Source organism: Mastigoproctus giganteus, chromosome 10 (genome assembly GCF_048544385.1).
Source record: "Mastigoproctus giganteus isolate SK-2022 chromosome 10, ASM4854438v1, whole genome shotgun sequence".
In the NCBI taxonomy this organism is placed as follows: Eukaryota; Metazoa; Arthropoda; class Arachnida; order Uropygi; family Thelyphonidae; genus Mastigoproctus; species Mastigoproctus giganteus.
The window spans coordinates 211,027,153-211,047,038 of record NC_143584.1 but is presented as its reverse complement, the minus strand read 5'-3'; the positions used below and the strand labels follow the sequence as shown (position 1 = coordinate 211,047,038).

At 34.3% G+C, this 19,886-nt stretch overlaps 1 protein-coding gene across 1 annotated transcript; it reads left to right on the top strand.

Moving 5' to 3' along the window:
- The first annotated feature begins 2,776 nt into the window (after positions 1 to 2,776).
- LOC150079845 (lysosomal cobalamin transporter ABCD4-like) lies at positions 2,777 to 16,937 on the top strand. The gene is made up of 3 exons (XM_090383250.1): positions 2,777 to 3,938; positions 7,458 to 7,800; positions 16,610 to 16,937. Exons 1-3 carry the CDS (start codon positions 2,777 to 2,779, stop codon positions 16,935 to 16,937), a joined length of 1,833 nt encoding a protein of 610 aa, XP_090239376.1.
- The last annotated feature ends 2,949 nt before the right edge of the window (positions 16,938 to 19,886 follow it).

Genomic DNA, 19,886 nt, shown 5'->3' with positions numbered 1-19,886 from the left:
ACGTCTCGCTGCACAAGAAAGATTGCTAGCTTTCTATAGTATCAAGCATAACCATTTGTTTAGATCAGTGGATTGCACATCTACCATCATACGAAACTTATTCTCAAAAGGAGTCACATGTGCAAGAACAAAATGTGGGTGTATAGTTGTGAATGTACTGGTTTCATTTGTATTCGTGAAGTGATGAGTGACTTACGTGAGGCAGAATATGTATCTCTTATGGTAGATTCATCAAATCACTCAAGCCCGAAGTTGGTCCCAGTTTTGTGAAGTATTTTATATCTACGAAAGAAATAGAAGTGAAATTGTTGGAGTTCCAAAATCTCGTAGGAGAAACGTCTGAGATATTATAAATATAAGTTAAACAACAAGATAACAGCATTTTGTGGTGAAAATTGCAACATCAACTTGGGAGGCATTGCGAGAAAAGGCAAGAATAATGTCTTTCATAAGTTAAGCAAGAAAAATGGAAATGAACATCTTGGGAGTAGACTGTGCTGCACATATCATGCATAGCGCTTTGCAAACAAGTGCTGAGTTGTTGCCAATTGATGTGGAATCAAATATTAACAAAGTGTTTCAACATTTTCACTATTAGAGTTGAAACACTGAAATCCTGCAATTTTTAGGAAGTGTGAATTCGCAATGGCTTTCCTTGCTACCTGAAGTGGAAAGAAAATGTTTGATGGTATCAAGTCATATTTTCTATTACAAGATAAAAGCTCAAAATCTTGAAGGATTTTTTTAATAATCCACAGTCCCTTCTTTGGTTCAGGTTCATTCATAGCCAACTTAAAATGTGTAATAACACTATCAAAAAGATTGAACGCGAGGACATTTGTGGCAGTGAAGTGGCACAAGAACTGATTGCCTTGACAGAACAAATGCTCAACAGAAAGAAGCAATATTTTTTTTTACATCTGCTGTCCCGTACCTCAAAAACCAACTGATAGAGGATGGTGTCATCAGAGATGTTGAATTTTCTGAAACTGTCACCAATTTCTATGATATTTTCCTAGAATATGTGGAAAACTGGGCCAAGCCTTTTGCAGAGCTATGTGACTTTAAATGGGTTTTGTTAAATATCCCTCCATCTTGGGGTGTTGTTCAACAGTGTGTGCAAAACATAACCAAAATTGGCACCAGTTTACTAAAAGTAATAGATGAAGTGATGCATGTGAGTCTGAGATTGATCATTGGAAGAAATGTGGTGTGACGATTAGTGACAGGTGGACTGAGACAATTCATACAATGAAAAATGAAGACATTAGATTTGGGAACATAATACACATTGTGAGTTTTGTATTAAGAATACCGGGCACAAATGCATCACTAGAGAGGGCGTTTTCTTTAATGAACGCATTTTGGACTGATGAAAGGAACCAGTTGTCAGTTGAAACTGTATAGACAATATTAATAACAAAAACACATTTTAAAGACATTTCTTGTATGGATTTTTACAATTTCATAAAGGAATAGCCAGACTTTTTGAAAGAAATTCAGTCATCTAAAAAATATGACTAAAATATTAATAGTGTATATCCTGGACCATCTGCTCAATAAAGATTTGTGTAATTTGACAATGTTAATGTGAGACTAAGACAGCAATAAATATGTAAGTACCCACGTATATTAATTTTAATCAAGCTAAACAGAGAAAAGGGTAGTTGGCATGAAACGAATACAAAAGGATCGTTATAACTAGTATGACAGTCGAATCATGTCAACTCGCCATGAGTGTCCGGGTTTTTTTTTTTTTTTTTTGTTTTGTTTTATAAATCTGGTCACCCTTATTTGAACATAAACCTATCAGATATACGTCTAGTACAGTTATATTTTATGTGTTTTTATCTCTGATTCTACTGCAGAGAGGTCACGTGTAAAATTTACAGTGAACACAACTTATCTTTTATAGTGCAAACTATTTATATAATGAACATCCATAAATTGACTATTTTGTTCTAAAATAAATATTAAATAATTTATAGCAATATATATATGTATTATTTGATAAAGGTGGTGGCGCTGAAAAGCACTGTTAATGAAAATAAGTCGGTAGCTGTTTCCTACCTCCCCCTTCTAATTTGACAATGTTAAGATGCACGTGTAATATGTAGCAATAATTAATGTTTCGTTTTTGCTGTATTTCATTTTAATATTTTGATGAGTGCTTCCTGAACTTGGAGGAGGAAGAGGAGGAGGAGCACAGAGAAGTAAGATAATAATAATATCTTACTATTATGTTACTACTCTGTGAGGAGGAGGCGGCTTCCTGCATCATGCAGTCTTTTCTTGTCACCTGTCCTGATAGGAGAGAAATTTCATTTCTCTTGAATAATTTCTTCGCTGATGAAAGTATATTGACATGTGAAGCAGCCAAGCTTAATAGTTTATTTTATGATTTATGATTTTAGTACATTAAGGTTGTATTATGCATTCTGTTATATGAATATCAAGAACGAATTTAGTTTACGAAAATGCACAATTTCGACGAAAGAAAGTAGAATTGGAAGTTTAGGATAATTGCAAACGCTTGAGATTTTTCAACAAAATGATTGTCAGTTTAACTTTTGTCTTGGATGTGGATCATATATATACATCACAATAAAATATATAAGTAGTAAAAATTTTTGAGGTGTACTGAATGAATTTCTTTGATAATTTGTTCAAAGTTTCAATGTTCAGTAGAAGTTAATATGTAGTTAGAGATTGTCAAAACTGCAACACTGAATTTTCTTATCAATTGGTGTGCACAATACCCACATTAAATTTTATAATGGAGGCATTGCCACTGTTTCGCAGTGAGAAAACCACGGACAGATCCAAACTGTATCAGTTTGATCTTCTTTTTCTTAAACGTCTTTGGACTGTATTTAAAATTCTTATGAATGATAAAGCTAGTGCCTTGTTGTTTACATATCTTGTTACCATAGCACTGTTAGAACAGTTTGTTGTCTATTTTGTCGGCCTCATTAGCAGTGAATATTACCGAACACTTGCCGACAGGGATTGGAATGGTTTCTGGGAACATACACTTAAATCTGTTGTTCTTATTATAGCAGTTGCCGTTGTTAAAAGTAGCAAAGGCTACATCATTAGCATGCTGTATGTTGTGTGGCGTAAGATTTTAACCCAAGAATTGCAGAAAAACTATTTATCCCAGAATAACTTTTACAATTTAAATTCAAGAGATACGTATATTGATAATCCTGATCAACGTATTACACAGGATGTAGATAAGCTGTGTTCTAACATCAGTAATGTTGTTCCAGTAATCATCACATCACCATTCACAATATCATATTATACATATTCCTCCTATATGACAACTGGCTGGTTTGGCCCATGTGGCATATTTTTATTTTTCATAATTTCTTCCATTATTAATAAAGTACTTCTGTCTCCATTAGTAACCTTAGTATTTCTTCAGGAAAAGCTTGAAGGTTATTTCCGTTTCAAGCACATGCATATTAGGGTTAATGCAGAACCTATAGCTTTTCAGGATGCTGCAAACTTTGAATATACTCAGGTAACTGAAAAACTAACTAATCTCATAAATATTCAACAAAAACTTTTTTTGAGGCAGTTTCCTTTAAACATCGCTGTTAATATATTTGATTATCTTGGAAGTATTTTAAGTTTTCTCCTTATTGTTGGACCAGTGTTTGTTGGAAAATATTCTAATTTGTCAGCTGCAGATATAAGTTCTGTGATCAGTAAAAATGCTTTTGTTTCTATTTATTTGATATCATGCTTCAGCCAGCTTGTTGATCTGTCTGTTACCTTCAGTAGTGCAGCAGGACTTACTCATCGTGTAGTTGAATTACTGGAGTATATGCAAAAAACTGGAAGGACATTAAAGGATGATGAAGAAGACAAAGCCAAAATTGATGGCACAGTGTCTGTAATAACTAACAAGGAACTGAGGGATATTGCTGGTAAGAATTGTGCTATATTTTATTTAGTGCAATTGACTTTGACAATTTTTTTAACTGTTTACTGTGTAAGGCATTCTGTTTATGTATGTTATATTTAATTTATAAATTAAAAACTAAAAAAATTGTAGGAAAAAAAATTTAAATAAATATTTAATATAAATAGATAGTGGAAATAGTCTTGAAATGTATTAGTTAGTTGACACTTACTCCATAATGTGCAAAGCACAGATGGAGATGATTGAATTGTAATTACAATATATATAAAATTATATCCCAGTTATAAATTGATATAAAACTGTTCCTGACAGGACTGACTTCATACATGGGCACACAAGGTACTTGCATGGGGCCCATGAAAATTGTAATTAATAATTTTTAAATCTATTAGGATGTGCACAAAAATGGGAATAGCTATAGGTTTGTTTGTTTTTTTTCAAAAGGGGAAAAGAAAACTTTTCTTTTTTTTTTTTCTTTTTTTTTTTTTTTTCATCATGTATTAGGGCTATGGGGAGGGAGTTCTTCTGCCAGGTGGCTCTGATACCATATAACAGAAAATCAGTGTAGAAATGGACCATTATAAATTATGCAAATTCTCTTATGATTGCCTATTTTTGGCTATGCATAGTGCTATTTGATAGCTTTATAATAATAATAAGCTGACAATGAGCTTTGTTTCTGTAATTAAAAAAAAAAAGAAAAAAAAAAAGAGTATTTACTTGAGAAAAAATAGTTCATAGTTTCATAATTATCATATATTAATGTAAAAATTGCATAATATGTTATTGAAAGATAGTTTATAGGCCAAAGGCTTATCTCTAAAAATTAATAGATTGGGAAATGTGGCTAGGTTAACTATAATTATAATAAATTAAATATAATAAAAAGTGGGGATATATGAGAGCAAAATAGGATACAGAAAAAAATTTGAATGTTTTTTTATTTAATATACGCTTTTAGCCATTTACCCCCCCCTCCCTCTCCAGTTGGCCTCATGTGTATGTATATGGAGAAATTAAAAGTTGCAAATGTGAACCTGAGATAGTTACAATTATACTAGTAGATGAGTCTAATTCATTAGAAATCGTAAATTAGATTTTTCGGGTCATATTTTGCATAAGCAGTATATTTTGAGAAACTAATTCATCTTATTACCTTTATAGGGAATATGATGTGCAGCCTGGTTTAGTCTTTTCTTACTTTCTTGCTCTCATGACTGGTACAGTAGCTATGGCCACTATTCTTTTGCATCACTTAGGAAAAGGCTGAGGTTTGATACTTGTGTTCACAGGAGGAACTTTTAATGGTTGCTTTCACACAGTGGCTGGTTTAGTCTTCAGAAAGAATTGCATTCCCCCTCCCATAAAAAAAGCACAGATCAGTTGCAGAATTTGCACAATTTGCAAACATTGTACACTGACATCTTATGCCTTGGTGGCCTTCACTTATTCTAAACGATGTTGTTGTTTTCAGTCTCAGCCAACTTTCGGAGACTTTATGGGTGAGCTATCTCCATGCTGTCCGGTCTTCAACAGCACCTTTCAAGTCCTTCATGCTCATGCCAGTGTTGCTCTTGATGTTGTCGAGCCGGCGTGTTCTTTTGCTGACCTCTTCTCCTTTTTCCACTGACCTCTCCAAGCATTATCGATTTTTCCAATGAATTGGATTGCATTATGTGACTGAAATAGGTAAATCGTAGCTTGATGATCTTGGCTTCCAGTGATATTTCTGGCTTGATGCAATCCGAAACCTTTCTGTTTGTAACTTTCACTGTCCATGGTATGCGAAGCAGCTTTCTCCTTCACCAGCGTTCAAAAACATCAATTTTTCTTCTGTCTGCTTTTTTCATTGTTCAGCTTTCACATATGTAAGTTGTTATGGGAAACACTATAGCATTAACCATTCTGATCTTCATTGTAAGGCTGACGTCTTTGTCTTTCCAGATCTTTTCCATGCTGATCATTGCGCTTTGTCCAGGTGAAATTCTTCTTTTAATATCCGAGCCAGATTCTTCATCCCAGTTGATCCTAGATCCAAGAAAGACGAAGTCCCGGAAAGATTCGACCTCTTCATTGTTAATTTTAGCTTCTCCAGTTCCAGCTGATGTTATAATTTTTATTTTCTTGATGTTAAGCTACCGTCCTGCTTTTTCGCTCTCATCTTTAACTATTAAAATCAATTGTATTAGATTCTTTCTCATTTTCTGCAAGCAGAGTTGTATCATATGCATATCTTAAATTATAGATGTTTCTGTTAGTTATTCTAAATAACTAACCTTTTATTCTTTGGTGTTTTGTTATTCTTTCAGTTTATTTGAGTTCATTTTATAATTTCAATATTAAGATCCTCATTGAAGCTTGCCCATCAGGATTCACCTAATTTCGTTTTGATCAGGTTACTTTTATTGAGGGGTATAGATGAAAGTAGCTTTAATTCATTTGAAACATTTTTGTTTTAAATGAATTTAAATTTTTTTTTATTCTGTTGAACATAATTAATTAATAGATGATTATTTTAAAACTTAAATTTAGTAGTTTAATGGATAATATAATCGCTGTGCAATAACAGATGGATGAACTAAAAAACTTTTTAAATACCCTGATGTGTTCAGCTATTTTAGAAGAAAAGACTTATTTTTGTAATCTATTGAAGCCTTAAGTGTTCTTAATTTTTCAGTTTCTTAAGTTTTGTAATTTTTCTTAACACGCTCACTCTTTATTGGTTAATTTTTGAGTTAAATCCTTTGTTTCCAATTACTTGAGATAATGCAGATTACGTGAGTGGTGGCTAATAAAACAGTATGTTCTGTTAAGTGGTTGGTGTACGTTGCTTTTTTTAAAATTGTGATTTTTGTGATCTCGTTACTATTTTATCAAGAAAAATCAATTATCAAATCAGAATACTGTGCATCCAACTATATCATTTCGATTGTAGTGGCCCTTACTGCAATCAAATAGCACAGGAACTATGCACTAGTTTTATTAATTTCATGTCGTTTTACCCATTTTATTTTACTCAAAAATGAAGACATTAGATTTGGGAACATAATACACATTGTGAGTTTTGTGTATTATGTTCTTTCTATTCTTCCTAATTTTATAAAAGTATAATCAGAATAGATTGCTCTACTTCTTCTGGAACTAACAATTTATAGTTGACATTTTGATTTTATACTAAATAAAGACTGTGTTAAAAAGAAATATACCCCTATAATGCTATAGTAAAATTGAAGTTTTGATTTTACGCTTTGTTTTTGTAACGACTTAGGAAATGATTCCAAATTAATGACTTGTTTAGTGAATTTTCTATCCTAAAACAGGATTCTGTTTATTGGGTAGATATTAAACAGAAACCATTTATTTTTAAGCCTCTAACTTGTGCATATAATAAAATATAAAGGCAAAAAGTTCAGGTAGTCTTTAAGACTGCTTGTCAATGGGTTAAAATACTGTATATTATAATGTTGTACTTCATTTTTAGTTTTGTATAGAATTAATCCTTGCATTTTTTTATTATATGCAGATGGTGATATACTTTTGGAGCTCACCAATGTGACATACTGCATTCCTGGACAGAATCGGCCTCTTGTGTCTCAAGTATGCCTTCATATTACCAAAGGTACCAACTTGCTAGTAACAGGAAGTAGTGGTAGTGGTAAGACATCTCTTTTTAGGGTAATAAAACAACTTTGGTCTGCTCTTTCTGGGGAAATACATATAGGCCTTCCAAATATTCCATCTAGTGTATTTGTTTTGCCACAAAAGCCTGCATTAGCTGATGGTAGCCTGAGACAACAGATAATTTATCCATTGGAAGCTCCTTATGGTAAGGAGTTTGATGAGGAGGAAGATAATGTGATAACCAAGTAAGTAATCCTTTCTATCAGCATTAAAAATACTTTTTGATTGCTATTGAATGCTTTGGAGAGTATTCTCTTATAAAAATGTTGTTGAGAAAGTGTTGCTGAAGTTAGTTTTTGATAGATGCAGGTTATTGAATAGTAGACCATTGACATGCTGAACTTGCATTTCAACATTTAGCCCTACTCGATATTCCTATATAACATCTAGTTATATATGAACACCTTCCTCAAGCCCTGATGTTCATCCTTGTACAAAAAATGTTATGTATATTGCCATAATTAGGCCATGAGAAGCTTATTATACTCATTTAAAAAATTAACTCATTAATACAACACATACCCTCCAAGTGTTATTGAGGTACGATGACTTCGCTTTATCAGCTGTTCATCTAAAAGTTCACAATTTCCTCAGTCATAATGAAACTCATACTCATAACAAAATTTTTGCAGAAATTAATGAAAATGCAGAACTTTGTTTTGAAAGCATCACTAACATAATTTTATGGCACATCTTGTGCATCATATAGACTTTGTTTTTATGAGTAGCAGCAGGAATTCAGCAATGATATAGAGGAATGACATTACTGCATGGTGTAGAAAATATATAGGGTGTTCATTTTAAAAGTAAATCCAAAAATGATCACAGGAAAATACAATTTAGTATCAGAAATGTAATTTTTAATAGTTTATAAAAAATTCTGGAAGTGTCCTCTTTTGTTAGCAGTTCATAAATTTCACTCTGTTGACCATATTATGAGTGTATTTTCAGTGCTTTGAGTTGCTGAATGCCTCATGGATTGCTCTCGAAAGCTTTCTGCTTTAATAATCTCCATAAGAAGTCTAGGGTTGTTGAATTAGGATGTCCAGGTGGCCAAAGCCCTTGTGCTATGATTCAGTTCCCCAATAATTTCTTGCAACATTTTAGTAGTGAGCATGTGGTATGGCAGGTTGTGCTGTTGGAGCCAGATGTCTCTTTCATTTTCCTCTAGCAGTGCAATAAACTGCATATGATGCCTTCTTAAACATCAGAGGTGACTGTTCAAAAAATGTGGACCTAACTATCCTTTTTCGAGATATGCCACATCAAACATTGATTTTTTGGCATGTAAGGGAATTTCACAAAAAATGTACAGATTTTCAGCACTTCATATTCTTCAGTTTTAACTGTTGATGTAGCCACTAAAGTGAAACCATGCTTCACCAGTGAAATGACTTTTATCCAAAATTTCAGTACCTTCACAGCAAAGTAAACTTTTAAACAAGCAATGGTACCATAATCATTTAACACTGTCCTGAAATTGAAGCTCATGCGTATTGTTGATTTGGTGTGGAAAAAGTTTTAGAGGTTTCCTTACAGTGAAATGAGCTGAACCAACTGATATCTTATTTTGAATGCTGAGTTTCCATAGAAATTTGTTTGGAGAACATTTTAATGTCATCTAAAATGTCATATGTAAGAACACTCCTTTCATTTTCCTTATTCCCACCTCATCCACTCTCACAAAACTTCTTTATCATCTTGAAAATTACAACTTTGCATGGACTGTTAGTGTTAGGGAATCTTATTGATACAGTCACATCATCAATTGGACATACTATTCTATATATATTCTGTGACTTCCTCCTGATCATTGCCAGCTTAAGCAATTCACTTAAAACTTCAGAAAGATTTTGTACCTATAGATCTTTGCAACATGGAGCAAAGGATAAGCTTAGCTCCTCCTGCTGCTTCATGGCGATTTGATGATCTATTCCTTTGCACAATTTAAAACCCATGGTGGGGGGGGATTCCCCTAAACTGTTTATTTGGAAAAAAGTTTCTCCCCTTTGGAGGCGCCTCCGTAGCCAAGTGGGAAGAAGCCACAGTGCGTAGCACATGCTTCTTGATTAGACCGGGGTTTGAGCCCGTCACCACCAAATACAGAGGATGCGGAAAGGTCAGGGAATGACCACCGCATATCCAGGAGCAATATGGCCTTAGTTGCTAATGCGCCCAAACAACAAACAAACAATATCCCCTTTAGGCGCCTCCGTAGCCAGGTGGGAAGGAGCAGCAGTGCGTAGCACACGCTTCTTGATTAGACCGGGGTTCGAGCCCGTCACCACCAAATATGGAGGATGTGGAAAGGTCAGGGAATGACTACCGCATATCCCGGAGCAATATGGCCTTAGTTGCTAATGCTCCTAAAAACCAAATAACAAAAACAACAAAAAAAATATCCCCTTTGGAGAAAAAGGGGAGAAACTTTTCTTCTTTCCTGTTTAAAATCAGGAAACAATTTTTCCCCAATACTGCTGGTTTTAAATCGGAAAACAAAATTATACAAAAGAATAGATTGTCCGATCATTGTGAAGCAGGGGATGGATCTAGATCTGGCCATCATTTGCTGTTGCAAAGATCCATGGATAAGTCTTTTTTTTTAAGTTTAACCACCAATTCAGATGCTCTGAAGTCAAATAAATAGGTTAAATAGCTGGAAAAAATAAAACCATCACTTCAATGCTGGAACTGGACAAATTACAAAAGAAAATTGGAAGAAATTCATCATAATTGCTGAAGTAAACTATGGAACATTGATCAGATAATTGACAGTGTGATGCATAGTGTACAATTAATCAATTTGCAGGATTTTTCTGATGCAAATTATGCTAATTTTGAGTGTTTAATAGGAATTAACTAGAGTTCATAATGTCAAAAAAAAAAGGCACTTTTTAGGACCTTTGCACAAGATAAAATATATGATGCATTTATAAATTTATAAAAAGAAGGCATGGCTTTGTAAAGTAAATCCCATTTTTTAGACTTCACCATCCGAAAAATAAATTTAAAAAATAGGGAGTAATTAACAAAATAAAAAGGCAGCACACTCACAAGCAGCAAGTTAGGCAGATATTTCAGTATGTTATTTTAATTCAATGGTAACATTGATGTTTGTTGTGTTCAAAATCACTTAAAAAAAAAAAAAATATATATATATATATACATACATACATACACTCACTGGTGTTCAAAGAAAGGGCATCACCTAGGAATTCCACATTTCTAACCCTTTTTCGCGATGGTATACATTAATGACTAACATCACGAATAGAAATATAAACAAAAGATATTTATTAATAGTTAAGGGAAAGCTAAGTAATATTTGACAGGTGCTCTTAAAATATTTCAAAATGAGCATTTGCAACCTTTGTACAACAGTTTTGGTAAACACGACAATTATGGCTGAAATGTTATCAGAAGCCTTCAATTTGTTTCAGTTTATCATTTTAAATGGAAACCAAAATGAAAAGTTCACCAGGTGCAAACTAATATTTAGTTGAACTGCCTCTGTCCTTGATGACAGCAGCACACTGTCGAGGCATTGACAAGGTCAATTTCTGAAGATAATCAACTGATAGTTCGTGGTTCCAAACATGAATTATGGCTTCCCGAAGTTCACAAAGGGTCTTTGGTTTCTTTCTGGCAACTGCAGATTCCACATGATGCCAACAGTTTTCTATAGGATTTAGGTCTGGACTGTTTCCTGGCCAGCTAAGAGTTGTAATGGACCGTTCTTTCAATAATTTTTTCATCTGTAACAAATGTAAACACATTACTGCCAAACCTCTAATGCAGAAATGAAGCTAAAGTAACTACAGAAGTGCCTACTTACACTTGCCTGATGATAAGGAGCAGAGTCGTCCTGAAAGATGCAGTTACTTGGCAGGTTGAAATGGTCTCTAATGATTGGAAGCAATTTGCTTTCCAATATGGCCACATATCCATTGGCATTTACGGAATCTTTTATAAACTGCAGGTGCAAACTGCAAAATGCACCCCCATATCATTTGGCTGGTAGGGAATTTCACTGTAGACACCATACAGTCTGGATGGTATTCTTCACCACGTTTACAGCGAATCATTTGTCTCCCATCAGAGGGCACTTCTGTGGGCAGGAGCAGCAGTGCATAGCACACGTTTCTTGATTAGACCAGGGTTCGAGCCAGTGACCACCAAATATGGAGGATGCGGAAAGGTCAGGGAATGACCACCGCATATACCTGGAGCAATATGACCTTAGTTGCTAATGCTCCTAAAAACCAAATAACAACAACAACAACAACTCCCATCAGAGCCATGCAGGTTGAATTTCTTCTCATCCAAGAAAATAACTGATTTCCACTGCTCAGGGGTCCATTTGATATGCTTCTTACACCAAATTCATTGGACCTTTTTCATTTTTTGCGTGAGGAGGAGCTTCTTTTTAGGATGATGGGCTACAAGTCCATTTTTGAAGAGGCATCTTCTGACTGTTACTGCACTTGCTGCCACTCCTGTATGTTCTTCCCATTCTCTTTTCAGCTCAGACGAAGAAGCTTTACAGGTTTTAAGGCATAAGCGCTTCAAAACACGGTCCTGTTTTGGCATAGAGACTCGTTTACATCCGGTTCTTCTTTCCTATCAGCAGAACCAGTATTCTTGAATTTGGAAAGAAAGCTACTCACTGTCAACTGATTACAAGACAATCTATGAGCAATATGATAGGAAGAACATCCTTCCTCACATAAAGCAACAATAGCACGCTTTCTTCGTGGCATCAACTGCATGTAACTCACCATTCTGACACATGCAAGGAATGACTGCAAACCTTGCAGAGTGTGCTTATATAGTTGAAAAGTAAAAGCTGATGCAATATTATGTCATAGTCTACGTGTGTCAATCTTATCTGATGCAATCTTTAAGAAATATTGCCATATACTTACATTATTCAGATGACAATTACAATTTTAAGGGTGATGCACTTTCTGTGAACACCAGTGTATATATATATATATATATGTGTCACCAATGAAAGTAAAATAAAATAAAATAAAAATAAATATAGATGGAGAAGTTATTAAACACAAAATGCCGAGCCTAGTTGAAGAAAAAAGAGAAAAAGAATGTTAAGAACCTATATTAAAAAAAAAAAAAAAAATTAAGTAGAATTAAATCTGAATTAATGCCGAATTAACAGGCCAATCATATGTACAAAAGCTGAAAGAAAAAGAGGGGAGGGTAATAGAAATAAAAATTATAAAATAAAAATTAAAATTATTTTAATTTTAATTTATTAAAAATTAATAACTTCTCCATCTATATTTATTTTTATTTTATTTTATTTTACTTTCATTGGTGACACTTATTTATATACATGTATCCTGTTTTGCTGCTTTGCGCATTCAGGTACATGTACTGTTTTTCCTTGTTTTTTTCCTTTTTTTTTTTTTTTTTTTCCTTCCACTTCTTCGTTTTCATATTTCATATATATATATATATATATATATATTAGTATTTAGTAATGGCTACATGGTGCAAGAAAGCCTATGGCTTATGCTGCACCAGCCAAAAAATAAAAATAAAAATAAAAAATAAAATAAAACAATGATAAAAAAATAATAATAATTAATAAAAGAAAAGGAAATTAAACCTATCATCCTATGCGTTTCCCTCACTCGAAGGTACTATCCAGATGACCTTTGAACCTCCCCAAACTGTCAGCCTCTACCACCCATATAAGCAACTTATTCCAGTAATTTATAACTTGCTGGCTAAAATAAAACTTCCTGCAGTCCAATCTAAACATTTCCCCCCGTAACTTGAATTTATGTCCCCTAGTTCTAGCATCATTTATAATCTTGAAAATTTCGTCCTCATTCATTTTACTGATGCCTCTCAGAGCCTTAAACACCTCAATCAAATCTCCTCTAAGGTGTCTAGTTTCCAAACTCTGCAACCCACATATTCGAAGTCTTTCTTCATAAGGATGCCCTTTTGCCGATCTCGCCAGGCGAGTTACCCGTCTTTGCACCCTTTCAAGAAGCTCGATGTCTTTCTTTAGGTGTAGTCTCCATACCTGAACACAGTATTCCAAGTGTGGTCTAACAAAAGCCTTATATAATGGGATTATCACGTCCCTATCTCTACTTGCAAAAGTTCGATAAATCATCGATAGGACACCATGGACCTTCCTTGCAACCTGTTTACAATGCTCAGAGAATTTCATGTCTGACCGTATCGTAACACCCAAGTCCCTTTCCTCCAGTACTGGGTTTAGTTGAACTCCACCAAGTGAATAAGTTATTTTGGGATTACTGTTTCTCAGGTGTAATACCTTACACTTTGTTGGATTAAAGCATAGCTGCCATTTTTCTGACCATTCCCGAAGTCTATCTAGGTCTCTCTGAAGAAGCTCAGCTTGACAGTGATCATTAACTACGCTACCAATTTTAACATCATCTGCAAATTTAGACATCACGCCCTCTATCCCTTCATCGATGTCGTTTATGAAAATTAAAAACAACAGTGGTCCTAATACTGATCGTTGAGGAACCCTACTTCTTACATCAACCCAATCTGAGGAATAGTCATTTATCACAACCCTCTACCTCCTGCCCTGAAGCCATCCTGCTATCCATCTAAGGATTTTACCAGTGATTCCAACCTATTCCAGCCTATAAAGCAACCACTCATGTGGGACTGAGTCAAAAGCTTTGCTGAAATCTAAATAAACAATGTCAAAATTATTCCCTAAATCCAGCTTGTGAGTGATCCTTTCAAAATAGTGAACCAGATTTGTTAAACATGATTTTCCCTTTACAAAACCATGCTGAGTATCCTTGAGAATTTCAATTCGATCCAAATGATCCTGAATTCCACCCTTGATCATTGCCTCCATGATTTTCCCTACCACTGAAGTCAGACTGACAGATCGATAATTTCCCACTTCACTCTTAGAGCATCCTTATGTATGGGAGATACATTGACACTTTTCCAATCCAACGGAATCTCCCCAGATTCTAGTGATACTCGCATAATTAGCCTCAATAGTTCAATGTACTCACTTGCCGCCTCCCTTAAGATTATAGGATATATTCCATCAACTCCAGGAGCCTTATTGGCCTGTAGGCTCGAAAGGTTTTTCATTAAATAATCTTGCGAAATTTCAATATCATTAATTACATATTTTTCAACTTCGCTCCCACAATTTCCCATTGCCACAAAAGGTTTTTCATTTGTAAATATCAATGCAAAATAACTGTTGAGTTCATCTGCAACGGCAGTTGGTATATTTAATATTATCCCCTTTCCCTTACGTAAAGGTCCGATCTGGTTTGTCCTGCTCTTCTTGGCATTTATATATGTGAAGAATTCCTTTTCCCCCCTCTTTTCTCTGTTTGCTAGTGATTTCTCATATACTGCCTTTGCCTGTCAAACCTTTTCTGTGGCTCTATTATATATATATATACATACATATATATATATATATATATAGTTTTCTTGTTTTGCTCCATCTCTTGTTTTGCCCCATCACATTTCTAACCCTTTTTCTTGATGGTATACATTAATGACTAGCATCACGAATAGAAATATAAACAAAAGTTATTTATAGATTTCTTTGATTTTATATTTCATTCTTCTTTCTTCTTTTTCCATTGGATTCTATCGGTGTGACTTTATTTATTTTTTATTATTATTATTATTGTTATTATTATTTTTTAAAGTTTATGTATTCTTTTATTCTTCCTTCTGGTCACTGTCGGATCGGCTATGATGTATACTTATACCCTTTATGTGTACATCATAACAGAAACAGACCTGGCTTATTACAGTGGCTCCTACGATTTTCGCTGCCGACCCCCCTGTCGAAGGGGGGGGGTCGGCAGCGAAGTTCTAGGACTCACCTCTTTAGGTACTTACAATAATTATGCTTATATTAATTGCATCTTATTTCAGATAATTTGTTTTTTAGCATACTGGTTCTCTCAGTTCTTCCATGGTTATTACACCTGATAGCTCAACTCCCCTACCAAATACACAAATTCACTGATTATTACTTTTTTGTCTATTTTCCATTATGGTTGCCGGTTTTTTTCTACATTTACCGTAGTACCCCGGATCCATAACCCAGGCTTATATATATTTTTTTTATAAAATTTTTTATAAATTTTAATTTCTCATTCTTGCTTACTAAGACTTTCAGTAATTTCATTGCATCTTGATCATTTATATATTTATATATTTCTTTCTTTCATGCTGATCAAAAATTACAACTGATAACTGGATGTCAAAATATATATTTTTGAATGTATGTTTTTGATATGGTGATAAAAAAATAATACTGTTATCTGCTACAGATGGGAACAAGGTATATTAACACATGCTGTTTGTTATGTGATGAAATTCCCATACCTTTCTTAGTAGTGCTAACTTAAGCTTAAACAGACAGTGGTTTTTAACTTTGAGTATGTTTCGTTTCCTGTAGTTATCTACATTATGGATATTTAACAGATTTAATGCAGAGTAAAGTTTTTTTTTTCTTTAACCAGTTATTAGTACACAGTATTAGATGCTGTCAAACTACAAATAAAAATTTTTCATACATTTTACTCTTTTTTTTGAATTCGGACACAAAAAAAAATGTATAAGATCTAGGGTCTTATCTTAATTTATACAATGATATAGAGACAGATAGAGAGAAAACAAGAGTCAGAAGTAGAAAGGAATCATCAAGAAAAAGAAGAATGATGATATCCAGGGCCCTGAGCTGGATATCATCATTCTTCTCTTTCTTGGTGATTCCTTTCTACTTCTGACTCTTGTTTTCTCTCTCTGTCTCTCTTTCAAGGTAATTCAGAATTTTTTTTTTTTTTTGGCTGGTGCAGCATAAGCCTCAGGCTTCCTTGCACCATATGGCTAATAATAATAATAATGATAATAATATCAATGTGAGATAATAATAAATGCCATTTATTTCTGTGTAAAAATTTGTATTTTGAAATTTTATTTCAGTTCCCTACACTTTGCGGACTTGAGCCATCTTTTAGAAAAAACACATGGATTAGATTCACCTGTAATGTGGAATTGGTATGATGTACTTTCTCCTGGAGAAGCACAGAGACTTGCTTTTCTGAGGCTCTTCTATCATCGCCCACTCCTAGCCTTTTTGGATGAAGCTACAAGTGCAGTTGGACATGATATGGAGGAGAAACTTTATCAGCGCTGTCAAACATTAGGAATTACATTAGTCAGTATAGGCCATCGGTCTAGCCTTCGAAAGTATCACAGTGTGATTCTCCATCTAGATGGTCAAGGCGGTTGGAATCTAGAATTATCTTAGTAGAGTTATCATAAAGTTATGCTATGTCCTGTATTATAACATGAGCATTACACTTATTGCAAATAGAAAAGATTTATATAATTGGAAACTTGTATGTTCAAGGTGTTGTGAATTTTTGCCACTCAGGATTAGTTTTTAAACATTAACAAATATTTATAGACTTTAATCAATTTTAAAATGGAGCATTGTAACCATACCATGTACCCATAATTAAGCATCTGAGCGATAATTTCAAAAGTTTCTGGTTTATCATATATTTCATTAGAGCCACTCCTCAACTTACGTAATACTTGACATATGTAACTTTTTGGCAGCCGGTGCAAACTTAAAAAAATTTTCACCCCATTGTCTATTGTCATCAGCAGTTGTCTGATAGTTGGCACTGATAATGAATTAATCGAATGGATGCTTACTTTACTACTGTTTCAAATTGTTAAAAAGAACACTGGCGGCAAGACCAGCAGTTGAGCCATCAGTGTTCTTTATAACCCCGTGTCATTTGTTTTTAGTGTTCTTTTTATTCCTGTGTGCTTATTACAATGATGAAGGGAAAGCGACCAAAGGAAAGTGCAAGTGGTGGCAGTGCTAGGAAATGAAACAAAACTGATTTAGAGATGAAAATGATTAAGAAGTATGAAGCAGGATAAAGTTTGTCATCTGTTGCACTTGAATTAGGTCTCACTGCTTCAGCAGTGAATACTATTTTAAAACACAGTGTACATATAAAAGAAGCATGTTAAAGGATCAATGCATTTAAGATCAAAAGTGATCACAAAACAGCATTCAGGTGCTATATCAGAGATGGAAAAGCTATTAATAATATGGATGGAAAATCAGATTCAGAAGTAAGTACCCCTGAGTCCAATAGCCATTCAAGTAAAAACAAGAAGTATTTATGAAGATATTAAGGATAAATACGGCAAACCCCAAGCCAAGTTCGTGGCAAGCAACAGGTGGTTTAATAGTTTCAAACATCACACTGGTTTCCACAACATTAAAGTATGCAGTGAAGTCACCAGTATCGATTCTGCAGCTGAAGAGAAATTTTGTGATGTGTTGGAAAAAATTATTGACAATAATGCTATTCAATGCAGCAAATTTTTAATATTGATGAGACTGCTCTGTATTGGAAAAAAATGCCGGATCGCACATACATTGCCCAATAGGAAAAGACTGGTGCTAGGTTTCAAGGCATCAAAAGATAGGGCAACATTCTTGTTTGGGGCTAATGCATTGGGAGATTACAGATTGTAACCACTGCATGTGTACCATTCTGGAAATCCTCATGCATTTAAGGGCATCAGTAAAGCCACCTTACCCTAGCTATTGTTTGTTATTTGGTTTTTAGGAGCATTAGCAACTAAGGCCATATTGCTCCGGGAATATGCGGTGGTCATTCCTGACCTTTCCGTATCCTCCGTATTTGGTGGTGACGGACTCGAACCCCGGTCTAATCAAGAAGCGTGTGCTACGCACTGCTGCTCCTTCCCACCTGGCTATGGAGGCGCCTTTACCCTAGCATATCCGATTGAACCAGAGAGGATGGATAATGGTATCTCTCTTCAAGGATTGGTTTAAATGCTGCTTCATTTTTGAGGTTGAAAAATATTGTAAAGACAATATTTTTCAACCTTTCAAGATTTTGCTTCTATTAAATAATGCTCTCGGACATCCTACACACCTAGATGATTTCAATTCGAAAGTGATAGTTATATTTCTACCCCAAACATGACTTCACTTATCAGGGTGTTATTTTGAATTTCAAAGCATACCATTTATGTACAACATTTGCTCAGGCATTTTCTGCAGTAGATGGTGAGAAAAATTTGATGTTAAGAGATTTTTGGAAATCTTACAATATTTAACATGCCATCTTAAACATTAATAAAGCCTGGGTAAAAATAGCTTAGGTAAATTTTTGATAAATCTAGTTGTGCTAGATTTATCAAAGAGAGAGAGAGAGAGAGAGAGAGAGAGAGAGAGAGAGAGAGAGAGAGAGAGAGAGAGAGAGAGAGATGCCAATACTCTTATACAGTTATCACATCAGTTATTGCAAATGGAGCACTATAGTTTCTGATGAATGGCAGGCATATGGTACAATAAAAGATATTCTTGGTAAGAGCTATGAATCACTAGTCAGTTTTCCTAATCCAACCTTATACAATCAATTACAAGGAACTTGTAATTTGATTGTATACAGCCTTTATATTTGTGCATTATTCTGTTTTTAATTTGTAATTTGATTTTTTAAGGAGACTTACACTGTGAACAAGCATAAATCTCTTGAGATAATTGTCTGCAGCAGTTTCATTAGTTTTGTAATTAATGAAACTGTAAACACATAAACTTATGGTCAAGTTCACTTTAATTACCATAAGTTTCCTGAAGGTGATCATTATTATTATTATTTTTAGTGTGGCCATAGCTTTAATATGCATAAAAACTTACAGTACTGTAAGGTTTGTCACGAACCCAAGGATGCATGCTCATGCTTAGTCTACAGCATATATGGAACTAATGAACAAATGTTATTCTTTCTGAATGCTTTGATTGGTGCTGCATCTCTCAGTTGAAGAAGTGAAGCAGGCACCAATGAACAAATGTTATTAGCATAATCAACAGCTTGTAATAGTTTTGAATGCTTGCACCAGGAGCATATCATAATTCCCATTTTTACCATCATGCCACCCAAAACTGGCAATTCCGTAAAAGAAGAAAGCTGTGCAGTAATGAATACTTTTTTTTAAAGAACTTGAGAAGCAAATTACAAGGATATGACAGAAATGTTACATGATACTGTTTATCATCCAGTACTATCAAAAACTGAGTCGCTGAATTCAAAAAGGATCATATAATCACCAGAGATGAACCCCAGTTTGGATAAACCATGACTGTCAACTATGGAAAACATTTATGCTATTCCTGACCTGATTTTAAAAGATCATCAGA

Bases quoted from the DNA above. Each gene is read 5' to 3' on its own strand.
- LOC150079845 (XM_090383250.1), top strand. From the start codon at position 2,777: ATGGAGGCATTGCCACTGTTTCGCAGTGAGAAAACCACGGACAGATCC. The intron at 3,939-7,457 runs GTAAGAATTGTG...TATTATATGCAG, and splicing joins GGAACTGAGGGATATTGCTG to ATGGTGATATACTTTTGGAG. The intron at 7,801-16,609 runs GTAAGTAATCCT...ATTTTATTTCAG, and splicing joins GAAGATAATGTGATAACCAA to TTCCCTACACTTTGCGGACT.